This window comes from Trichechus manatus, unplaced genomic scaffold (genome assembly GCF_000243295.1).
Source record: "Trichechus manatus latirostris isolate Lorelei unplaced genomic scaffold, TriManLat1.0 scaffold00209, whole genome shotgun sequence".
In the NCBI taxonomy this organism is placed as follows: Eukaryota; Metazoa; Chordata; class Mammalia; order Sirenia; family Trichechidae; genus Trichechus; species Trichechus manatus.
Window position 1 is genome coordinate 3,286,405 of NW_004444145.1, and position 12,707 is coordinate 3,299,111.

Genomic DNA, 12,707 nt, shown 5'->3' on the forward strand with positions numbered 1-12,707 from the left:
GGCCAAGGAAACAGGCATTTTTAACAAGCACTCCCTCCAGGAGGTTCTTACGCATGCTGAAGTTTGAGATCACTGTAGCCTAATCCAGACCATTAGCAACTCATGCATGTAACAGCCTCTTAATTTCTAGTCTCCCCTGCGATGTGTAGCTAGTAGGAATGACTTTCTCAGATCTTTCATTTCCTTTACTCAGGAACCAGCAGTGCATCCAATTAAATAAAATTCAAATTCCTCAACCTAGTTTTCAAAGCCTCTCCAACTCACCCCCATTTTACCAATGATATTCCTTTTTACTTGTAGAAATAGCCCAGGTAATCCAAATGCATATATTTCATTTATTCTTTCCATCCCTCCTACTCTGTACATATGAATATCTCTACCTAAGATGTATGCCTTACTCTTCTTCAGAAGTGTGACAAAGTAAGGGCCAAGTGTAAATCAAGAAGTGAGCACCTCTCCCACTTTCCAAAAGTAAGTCCTAATAAAAATTAATCTTAATGTCCAATGTAGTAAAAAAAGGAAATTAAAATAAAATAAATAGATAAATAAAGCTTGTATGTGATGACACTTGGCTATATAACAGCACAAAAGTCACCATCACTGTCTTGCTAAAGCTATTTTTATAAATGTGTGGAAAACAAAATGTATTCTTTTTTTATTGCTGTAAAAATATATATAACATTTGCTAATGCAAATAAAATTCATTCTTAAAATAAGACAATATAAAATACAATTTTGTTTTACCTTCTTGATTTGTTGTATGACAGTATGGCTTTCCAAGCCTAATTTTTTTCTAACATGGACCTCTAAGACATCTGCTCATGAACACATGACATCTGTGCACTCTTTGACCCTCCCCAACAATCCATATCCACAGTTTTGCTTTTATTTTTGGAGAATTTTCTTATAAAATGGATACAGTCTTTGGTTTTTCTGATTATAAAAGAAGTAATGTATTTTTGGATATGTATGTATGTATGTATGTAAAACCATAAAAGAACCATGAAAGGAGGTGTTGAACTCTTGTATTACAACTAAACAAAACATAATGCCCACCTAGTGACATGGGCATTTAAAACACTATGTAGGGCAAAGAAAACACAACAGAAACTCAAAACAGTAGCATAAAGTCTGTAGCCTGCCAGTTTGCAACCCCTAATTTTGTCAATAACTTTTTCCTAATGCCATTTAACATTCTCCTTTTCCCTAATCCCACTGGTACAGGTGCTGAACCTGTTTCTGGCCTTGCTCCTGAGCTCCTTCAGTGCAGACAATCTGGCAGCCACGGACGATGATGGGGAAATGAACAACCTCCAGATCTCGGTTATCCGAATCAAGAAGGGTGTGGCTTGGATCAAGCTGAAAGTGCGTGCCTTCATGCAGGCCCACTTCAAGCAGCGCGAGGCTGATGAAGTGAAGCCTCTGGATGAGCTATATGAAAAGAAAGCCAACTGCATTGCCAACCACACTGGGGCAGACATCCACCGGAATGGCGACTTCCAGAAGAATGGCAATGGCACAACCAGTGGCATTGGCAGCAGTGTGGAGAAGTACATCATTGACGAGGACCACATGTCCTTCATCAACAACCCCAACCTGACTGTGCGGGTGCCCATTGCTGTTGGCGAGTCTGATTTTGAGAACCTCAACACAGAGGATGTTAGCAGCGAGTCAGATCCTGAAGGCAGCAAAGACGTAAGGTCCTAACCTAGAAACAAACCTTGATCATGTGAGAGCAAATGAGGCTGTATCAGCCGTAGCAGTTGGCTTGGCAGTGGGCTTGGTAGAGAAATTCTGGAATAGCCAGTTCACTTTGAGAACGCACTCCACTACCCTAATATCATTCTAGGTGACCTTTCCTAGATGACTTAGATTCCCAGGGTGGGTTGAATTTTATTTAATTGGATTTATTCACCATCTCTTTTTGGATCCTTTAAGTCAGGGCCGGAGTAAACCCTCAAGTATTTCCCTCCCATTAATCTGTCTAAGCTATATCCCTGAGACCAACCTATAGCCACATTTAGTTGAGGGTGGGTCACTGTCATCTGTGAGTGGGTTTTAATGTTATACTCTCCTCCTAAGAGAAATTTTGAGGGCCCTGTGGTAATTATTTGCCCACCATGAATTGGATGATGGTGAGTTGTAAGAAGAACTATAACTGGTACATCATCCCTATTAGAGGTGGAGTTATCATTTTGGAGTAGATATGCTACTGCAGTTACTTTCTGTCCCTTTTCCTTGTGTATCTAGAAACTGGATGATACTAGCTCCTCTGAGGGAAGCACCATCGATATCAAACCAGAAGTAGAGGAAGTCCCTGTGGAACAGCCTGAAGAATACTTGGATCCAGACGCCTGCTTCACAGAAGGTGAAAGAGGGCAAAGAGAGGGGATGTGCATGTGGCACTTGCAGTGCTTACAGACAGATGTCTGTCAGGGTTAATGGCTGGATGACAGAAAGCAGGGCTCAGTGGCCAGCTTCAAGAACTTTGTTCCCCACCCCACCATTCTGAGGGAAGTTTTTATTGTTTCCCCTGTTTGATTCTGACCTGTTAGAAGTTTCTGTTCTCAAACTTTTCTTTGTCCGTTTTCTCTTGGCATCAGCCCAAAGACTTCTATTTAAGAAAGGCCTAGTCTATCATACCTATGCCTGCCTCCTGACTCTCCCTTTCTCCCCCCTCTCACTGCTTCTTCGTAGGAGATCTTCCCAACTCCAGAGGGCCTTGCCCTGTTAGCTTTGCAGCCGAGCCTCAACCCTGCCAGTCTCTGCATTTCTGAATCAGATATTCTGATTCAACCACTGTGCTCCCGGCTCTGTAGTACCTGGTGGGGCCTGGGAGATGGAGGAAAGGGCAGGTCTGGGCGGGGCACCCTCGCCACGGTCTGACCTCCTCTCTCACTGGTGCCAGGTTGTGTCCAGCGGTTCAAGTGCTGCCAGGTCAACATTGAGGAAGGGCTAGGCAAGTCGTGGTGGATCCTACGGAAAACCTGCTTCCTCATCGTGGAGCACAATTGGTTTGAGACCTTCATCATCTTCATGATTCTGCTCAGCAGTGGTGCCCTGGTGAGGCCTAGTGGAGAGTATGAAGAGGGATTGGCTGGGAAAGGGTTTATAGAAACTAGTATGAAAGACTGGGTGGGGCCCAAGCCCAATTTCTCTGAAAACACACATTGGTTGTGGTCCCATGGATAATGGTCTATTAAAAGAGCTTTGGGCCGGTGTTTTGAGTCTTTGGGATTAGAGTTCACACTTGTCCACACCCTGATCTTCTTTATGCTCAGCAAGATCCCTGTAAAGCCTAAGACCACCTTTTCATCGGGATGAGCACACAGATTACCAAGTATCTTCACTACATGGTTTGCCCATTCTAAGCAGCTCCTTAAAATGAACTTTCTCCTTTCACTTAACACCCAGAAATCTCTTATTCTTTACTTTGCAGTTGCCCAAGGTGAGAGGGAAGTGGTGTGTTCCCCCACTGTCCCTTCACACCCTACTAGATTTGGAGAACCCATCCCATTAGCAAATCTTTAGAGATTAGAAATGTTAGATCTCTAGTACAAAGGTACTTATAGTCACATTGTTGTAAGTGCTTATAATTAGTCAGAGAGGCATACAAGGCATTAGGCACACAGGCTTCTCCCCTGCCAAGACTAATTATCTTGGCATTTGCTTTTGTTTTTAAGCTGGGTTATAACCAAGGAGACCTGGACAGAGTCTGATATGAGGGAGCTGTTTGCTAGCTGACTAGATTTGAGGGCAGAGGGGACTAGAGACACTATACACTTTTCTCTTTTAATTAAGGGAAAGGTGAAGGATGCAGAATTCTGAAATGTCTTTAGAGGAAGATTCCACATTCACTTAGATGTGGGATCAAAGTTTAATCTAGAAGAAAAAAAAATACCAAGGAGGAAAACCAAAATTCAGTCTTAAAGATCCCAGCAGTGGCTTGAGAAGTTTCACTGGCTTGTGAGGTAGGAGACTAGGAGAAGCCAAGAAGAGCACTAACGTGTAGTAAAGAAGAGCCCAAGGACACAGGATGGTTTTCCTGAGAGGATTGTGGGAAGTCAGGGAAAGGTTTTTGCAGGAAGATGTCAGGATTAAAGTAGGAGGCACAAGAAGTGGCTTGGTAGCCATTGATCTGAGCAAAGGGGAGCCAGACTGTCCTCCTGGCCCCTGGGTCATTTATTGCATCAACAAGCATTCACTCAGCACTTCCTGAGGCGCTGTGGAGGTGCCCAAGGTGGAAAGCATGATTTCTGCCCTTGAGAAAAGGGAAGATCAGACTAAGGCGAGTGATTGAGGAAAGGTACTTTATTATTGGTGCCAAAATTATTATTCAAAGCTAACGAACAAAACCGTAAAATAACAGAAAACATGCCCATCCTTTGAGTCTGCTCTTTCCCATCTCTAACAAGAAGAATAAAAGCAGCAGTGAAACTAAAGTTTTGAATGTCCTTTACTGTTCACCTTAGACAGTTTTTGTTTGTCATAATAAATAAACAGGAGGTAGTTGGCTCAGTGCATGAAGACCCTGTATAATAATAGGCATGAAATTTAAGAATAGCTGTGAAGACACAGTTAACACGTTCAAGAAAAGACTAGAATGTAGGTATGAGACTTCAGAGGGGAGGGCATTAGAGCCCCCAGTGACATGAAGATCAGTCTTGGACAACTCACATATCGTGGGTTACAGACTGGATTTGTAAGAATGGAGTTAGGGGAAACCTGATGTGAAAGCTACTGCTTTTTTAATTGAGCAGAGGGGATATATTTGTACCAAGACCCTGAGAAGGTCTGTGGCACCCATGACCTCTGCCCCTACTGCAGGCAGCCAAATTCTATCCTTCCTTATGGAACTGTCCAGAGAGGGAACCTCCCATTGCTTGACAGGGGACTTCCTTTCCCCTCCACATTTTTTTCTCAAGCCTTCAGAATTTGCCCCTCTAAGCATCACACCTGTGCAGTCCACCACTCTCCAACTAGGAATGCCTATCCCTTCCTTTCAGGGAATTAACTCATTCGGGAATACCAGAGAAAGAAAGTAGTGCTAAGAATTTCCTCATCTGAGCATCTCCCGCTCCTGTGACCCTCCGGGGGTCAAGGGGCTGAGAGGAGGAAATGTTTTGCCATATGAAGAACATTTATAGTTTTGGTGAGGATGTGGAGAAATTGGAACCTTTACATATTGTTATGGGAATGTAAAATGATACAGCCACTTTGGAAAACAATTTGGCTATTCCCCAAAATGGTTAAACATAGCATTACCATATGGTCTAGCAATTCCACTCCTAGGTGTATACTCAAGAGAAATAAAAACGTATATCCACCAACTTGTACACGAATCTTTATAGCAGCATTATTCACAAAAGTAGGAACAACACAAGTGTCCACCAACTGATGAAGGTTAAACAAAATATGGTTCAGTGTATCCATACAATGGCTGTTCAGCCATAAAAAGAAATGAAGTACTGATTCATGCTACAACATGGATGAACTTTGAAAACCTTACACTGAGTGAAAGAAGCCAGTCACAAAGGACCACATATTGTATGATTCCATTTATATGAAATGTCCAAAATAGGCAAATCTCTAGAGACAGAAAGTAGATTAGTACTTGCCTAAGGCTAGAGGAGATAGGGGGACTCGGGAGTGACAGCTGTTCCATTTCTGGAATAGTGAAAATGTTCTAAAGTTGACTGTGGTGACAGATGCACTAAATACTTACTAAAATATCTGAATATACTAAAAACCACTGACTTCAGCTAGGTGAATTGTATGATACATGAATCATATCACAATAAAACTGTTAAAAAAAAAAAAAAAGTATGTAGCAAGAGGGTAAAGTGAAAGAGACAGGAAACTGATGATAGGCCAGTCCCTTGTAGGAGAAGCTGCCCGAAAATGGCAGTGCTTCCAGTATTGCTTGCTTGGTTTTAGGCACTACAGGCAGCTGCTGCTTTTCTTTCAGGCCTTCGAGGACATCTACATTGAGCAGAGAAAGACCATTCGTACCATCCTGGAATATGCTGACAAAGTCTTCACATATATCTTCATCCTGGAGATGTTACTTAAGTGGACAGCCTATGGCTTCGTCAAGTTCTTCACCAATGCCTGGTGCTGGCTGGACTTCCTCATTGTGGCTGTACGTGTCCTGCTTTCTACTTCCCACCCTTTTAGCAGGAAAACAGAAACAGGGATCTTTCTTCCTCTAATGGCTAGAGTAGCCTGAGACCCAGGTTATAGGACAAAATGTAGATGTAGGTTTGGGTAAAGCTCCTTTCAGAGCACTCAGCTCTTAATTTGGGGATGGGGAACGCTGAAGTCCCTGCATTTGCTCAAGAGACTAACCAACCAACTCTACTCTGATGGGTTTGGCTTAGAAGATTCAGAAATTAGGAATGGGAAGTGGAATCATTGGTCTCAAAGCCCCTTGTTATAAGGCTGGGATCAGGAAGGTTCTTGCCTAAAACCAGCCAGATATCCTCTTTCTGCTGCTGGGAATAGGAGTGAGAGAGGTGGTGATGGGTCTGTGTGGACTCTTTTGCTGACCATTCCCGTGGACACTTCTGTCTAACTCAAATCCTGGTACCAGGCTCAGCTGAGCAAGTCAGTTAACTGGGGAGAGTGGGAGGGCTTTTCATACCAAAATAAAGTTTAAAAGGCCTGACCCTTGTCACTTTAAGAAAGTAATATTTTAAAAGTCCCCCTCTTCCCACATATTACAGTCTTCCACAGTGATGATCAAACTTGAGACAGTCCTTTCTTCCAGGTTCCAAGACCGTCTCTGAGACTTGTTGGCCCTTACTCCTTGTATTATTTTTCAGGTTGGAAGCGGCATCGTCTGTAACTGTTTCTTACCCTACCAGCACTTGTTCCTTGTTGGCTTTACTAACAGTGATGACTGGTCTCTTACTCTGTGTAATAACTACAGCCTTTTTCTTCCAGCCAAATCAGCATTTTAAAGAAAGGGTGTGTGGGAATTGCAGGACCAGGGCCTATGGAGAGTTCCCTTCCTACTGAGTGCTGAGAAGTGCCAAGGAAGTGGAGTGTTTGGAAGCTGAATTGGTACATTTGGGATATAGGTTTATCGACTGTATTGTGAACTAACTATAGAGTGCCTCTGGTATCTAGGTAGAGCAGAATGGAAATATCTGTTTTAGGTAACAAGAGCCCAGTGCTCTGCACAAGTAATGACTTCTGCTCTGTAAATGCATTCCTTTCCCAATACAGTGTCTGCAACTTCCATGGTTAATGACTCCTTCCAAGAGCTATCACTATCTTCCCATATTTCAGAAAGCAGGTCTTTGGGAAGATGTCTAAATGGGGCAAGAAGGCCCTTAATGTGAACCAAAGGTATGGCCTCAGAGGATGCCCCCATGAAACCCTAGCAAGAGGTTTCAGTACTCCCTTCGGCAATTGTTGATACCTTGATGGAAGGACCTCTACCTCCCAGAGATGCAAAGCTTGACCTCTAAAACTTAAGGAATGGGCTTGGAATAAGGCCCAGAGAACTAAAGTGAGACTGGGCCAGCTCTCTTTCTAGAGAACAGGGGAAGTGCATAGTCTTCATTTCAGTCTAACTCCTTGGAATCATTTAGAGTCATATGGCACACCACTGGAGTCCTAGAAGACCCCCCACCGCTGCCATCTTCTGACCTTCAGAGAACTTAGACACCTCCACTGCCACGCTCCCAAATGCCCAGCTAGGCAAACTGACTTGGAACAAGTCTTCCCCACCATGACCTTTTCCTCTGCCACCTACCCTAAACTGAACCATTCTCTTCCTCTTCTCTCTGGGGTGAGCAGCCCCAGAATTCAAGGGTGTTGATCAGATATCCCACATTCCTCCAGTACCAGAATAGCTGCTAAAAGCATTAACATCCTACACATCACTGTTTAGCAAACATTTTTTGTCATCTCTTATACTGGGTGGCAGGGGGATAAAAAGAAGCTTAATATAGCATGTAGCAAACTGACAATAATCCATAAATCCCTCTAGCCTTTGGGAGTTGCTCAGTTATTACATTACTGTGGGACCTAACTGTGGCTCCTGAGAATGCCTCTGTCTTCTACCAATTGTTAGTAGACAATATAAATTGAATGTAATTCTCTGTGTAGAATTGTCCCAGAAGGCATAGAGAGTTACAGAGTGACAGGCAGACATGGTCCTGGCCCTTAGGGAGCTTACACCAATTTGGAAGGCAACTCTGGCCTGATCCTAGGCTTGTGGTAATCTAGCATTCTGGGACTAAACCTCCCTCTGTTGACCTCTTGTCTCAAACCTTACAGCTCATTTACTCTTCACTTATCTAATGTTTACTGAGCACCCACAATAGAAAGCCAGGTGTTGTGGGGAATACAGAGTATAAGACATGGGCACGTCTCTCTAAGGGTTGAAAAGATGAGGCATATACACAAGTAGCCATAGCATGAAAGCAGAGTGTACTAAGTGGTGACAGCCTCAGCTTCTGTGGGTGTCCATCACAGTGGTTGCCACTGTTTGCCACTTTTGAGTTGTATATGCAAAATAAGGCTTGGACTTTCACCTGAACAGCTGGAACTATCAGAGTCCTTCCTGTCTATTTGGGTAAAAGTTCCAGTTTCTTTGGTATTTTAGAACATCCAGCAGGTATGACTGTTAGGTCTTAATTTAGCACACCCTCTCCATAAGATTCTCTCCCTCCCATTTCATCCCCTGGTGACTTGGTATCTGATTCTGTTATTCATCACCATATTTGTTTCCCTAATGAATTTTTATTCTTACTTGTTGCCGCTTAGTAGCTGCTGATGGCACTTCTTAGAATCATAGGGATAATCCAGACAACTTCCAAGATTAATTCTCTTTATAAGCCATATGAGTTCCCAACCAGGGGCCACATTTTATTTTGTTCAAGTCCTTGGCTGCATTGAAGATTTGGGCCTGTAAAAGAACTTTGTCATCTTTTCCTCAAGGAAATTTACCCTATCGTATCTTGGGGTAAGCCAACATATCAGTTCCAGGGATGGGAACTTTCAGATACCACTCACCTCATCCTGAATTCAGACTAATGGAAACATTCTCTTTGAAATTTTCCACATCATTTTGAAAAAGTTACCCAGTGTCTTTCCCTTTTTACCATGCTTGCAGCCGTAGATACCCTGAATTTTTACTTCTCATGCAGCTCTTTTTGTTTTGTTTTAGGTTTGATTCTTTCCATAAAGCATACTTTAAGCAGTATTCTGAGTATCCAGCAAGGGTTTAACATGGAGACTCAGAGGACTATAAGAGCGCCCTGACCTGCTAACATATAACCCAGATAGGATCCTTATGGGTGGTGCCTTGGGAGCATTTGGCCAGATTGATCAGTTGAGCAGCAGATTACCACTCAGCAATGCTTAGAGCCAACTAGCACACAGCAACATCTGAGTTGGCTTCCACATCTCCACCCTTCTCCCCATTTTAGGCCTATTTGTTATCTGATATACCACCCACCCTGAGGAGCTAGGTCTCCTTGGTTTGTATGGGGTCTATAGACACTCGAGGGCTATTAGGCTTAATGTGTTCACAGCCTTTACCTGGCATAGTTTCACAGGATGTAACTGACTCAGGGGTCTTTTGAACCCAGGTACTTGTTTGGGACAGGATAGCTTATTTTCAGATGTACCTATTAAGGTCTCACTAAGAGTCTGGCAATTTTAGAATATTTGGGGTTAAGAGTTGCCTACATTTGGCCATAGTAGGCAAAAGATACCTCCATATAGATTCTTACTGGTAATGATAGATGGAGAGAAAGATGATTGGGTGATGCTACTGTTATCTAGATGAGGTTTCTGAGGCACTTGTTTCAGGCTGAGATTGAACTCTGGATAGTTTACCCTTCAGAGAGCACAGGTAGCCTAATAGGGCTGCATCTACTTCCAGATTTGCTTTGGACACTCCAGAGAAGATACTACTCTTATGAATTATGAGTACGTGCATAGACAAAAGTTCACACCCCTTTTTAAAATTGAATTGTTTCAGCCTGCTCATCCCTGACCCTCGCCAGATCAGTGACCCTCTCTTCTACCCCCTACCAGTCCTGCCGCTTAATTATTAATGTCTTCATTTAAAAAAAAAAAAAAGTTCTGTCCATTTCAGAAATATAGGCTTGAAGAACTAAAGCACTATGATAGAGATAAAAAGAGCAGCACATGAAACTGAGCTGTAGGTGGTTTCTTTCCCTCTTTTCCCCCCACCCCCAATTTTGCCTTAAAACATCGGGAGTTTACTTCCGGGCAACATGGCGCTATAGACAGAAGCATCACACGGTCCCTCCACAGCAAGGATCCGAAAAACTAAGTCAAGCAGAGACAAACATCAATCCTGAAACTGTAAGCATCAAATGAAGAGATAAAGATCTCAGCCAAGCACCAAATGGAATAAGAAACTGACAGAGAACAGAGAGCAAGGAGAGATACATGCAGAGGTTCCCTATCAGCTAACACACCACGGATCCACCATCTTGGACTCCTGTCAGAGATCAGCAAATGGAATATGGGAAAGCAGCTTCACAGAGCTCCCAGCAGGAGACAGAACAACCAGTAACCAGCGATATATGCTTTCCCACTCCTCACCCTTCTTCACTCCTACTCTGCCTCCTCTGCTTCCTGCAGCCACAGTCTGTTGGCCGGGAAGCACCAACATCACCCCTGTGCCACTTGGATTCCACCCATCCACACTAGCCAGTTCCCTGAGTGCCATTTGTTGGTTGCTGATGTTGCTTTTTTCTGCTTCTTTTGGTTTCTTCCATACCTCTGACCACCTCCCCTTCCTTTCTCTCAAATACCTGGCTCTGTGTGCCATCTTTCCTTCTTCCTGAAAGGCTGTGAAACGCCGCTTGACTGTGGCACTGCTTCCCAGCCTATGCCGCCATGCTGGTGGGATCCCTGGGGCTTTTTTTTATTTCTTTGTTTTCATTTGTTCTGTTTTGTTTTGTTTGTTTTTCTTTTTCTTTTCTGGCTTGGGAGCCCCTTCTAGCCAGGCAGTACTGCGAGGTTTGAAAACTACTCACTCAATCTGTGCAGCCACACAGTGGGATCCGTGGGAGCATTTCTTTTTTCTTTTTTTCTTTCTGGTTTTGTTTTGTTTGTTTTTCTTTTGTTTTGTTTTCTCTCTTTTTCCCTTTTTGTCTTTCTTCATTTCTCAGTTCTCATCTCTCTATACTTACCTTCTCTTCCTGTCTTCTGAATACCTGGCGCTGTGTGACACCTATACCCCTTCTAGCCAGGCTGTACGTCATGGCTTGTGAGCAACTTCCCCAGTCCTCACAGCTGCACTGGTGGGATCCCTGTGGGCTTTGCTTTGCTTTTTTTTCCTCTAATTTTTTTTACTCATTTTTTTCTTTTACCCTTTTTCTTTTTTTTTTTTCTTTCTCTCCATTTCTCAGTCTCTCATCTTTCTACTCCAACAGGAACCTCCCTTAGCATTCTTTTTTGTTTGTATGTTTTTGGCTCCTGTTCTTCTCTCTCCTCTTTTCCATACCTGTCTTAGCTCCACACATCACAGTCCCCCCCCCTTCCTGCCTACCTGCACCGTGCACTGAACATCACACCCCGAAGCAGCACAGGCACGGCCTACTGGAACCCACCCTGCACTGATTCCTGCCCCAACCTATCAGCCCTAGTACATGCCACAAACCACCCATCCCAGCAACTCCCCTTCACCTAGACCTGTCCTGCTGTAACATACCTGAGTGACTGATCCTGCCCATTGGAGAAGGAGGTAAAAAGTATCCTGCCCACAGATGAGCAAACAACAAGGAACACACAGCCTGCCTGCTCAGACATAACCAAATAAAAAAGCAGGACAAAACAAACAAATCTACAATCAATAAATGAGGAAAATAACTACTGAATGTCCTGAAGACAGCAGACAATATCAAAACATAAAAAAACAGGACAAGCTGGTTCTAGTAGGTGTCCAAAATAAAACACCAGATGACTTTCCAGGAGAAGAAAAGGCACTAGAACTACCTGATAGAGAGTTCAAGTCTCTAATATTGGAGCTATCTAAGAGTTGAAGCAAAAAGCAGATAAAAATGAGGAAAAAAATAGACAAATTCATGGAAAATACAGACAAAAAAATGGAAGAATTTAGGAAAATAATACAGGAACAAAATGCCAGAATAAATTCACAACTAGAAATCATACAAAAACAACAATTAGAGATCCAAAAGATAAACAGCAAGATTTCAGAAATGGATGGTGTCGTAGAAGGGCTGAGGAGCAGACGTGAAATGATGGAAGACAGGATCAGTGAAATTTACGACAAACACTTGGATAGAACTCTGAGGAAAAATCAGAAAAAAGAATGAAAAATGAGGAAACTCTGAGAATTATGTGAGATCAATCAAGAGCAAAAATTTTCGAGTGATCAGAGTTCCAGAATGGGAGAAAACAGAAAACACAGAGAGGATCATTGAAGAATTGCTGACAGAAAACTTCCCCAGTATCATGAAAGGTGAAAAGCTGACCATCCAAGAAGTTCACCGAACCCCATATAGGATAGACACCAAAAGAAAATCACCAAGGTATATCATAATCACACTCCCTGAAACCAAAGAAAAAAAACCTGAGAGCAGCTCAAGAAAAACAAAAAGTCACATACAGAGGAGAAACAATAAGACTAAGCTCGGATTGTTTGGCAGAAACCATGCAGGCAAGAAGGCAATGGGATGACATATATAAAA

At 43.0% G+C, this 12,707-nt stretch overlaps 1 protein-coding gene across 6 annotated transcripts in view; it reads left to right on the forward strand.

The window, feature by feature from the left end:
• SCN8A (sodium voltage-gated channel alpha subunit 8) overlaps positions 1-12,707 on the forward strand; it is a 228,317-nt gene that overhangs the window by 182,293 nt on the left and 33,317 nt on the right. For all 6 annotated transcript variants that reach the window (XM_004388346.1, XM_004388347.1, XM_004388345.2 and 3 more), the window contains 4 exons: positions 1,225-1,695; positions 2,251-2,368; positions 2,909-3,063; positions 5,969-6,142. In XM_004388346.1, coding sequence (XP_004388403.1) covers positions 1,225-1,695; positions 2,251-2,368; positions 2,909-3,063; positions 5,969-6,142 — 918 coding nt within the window. The remainder of the gene's footprint in view (positions 1-1,224; positions 1,696-2,250; positions 2,369-2,908; positions 3,064-5,968; positions 6,143-12,707) is intronic.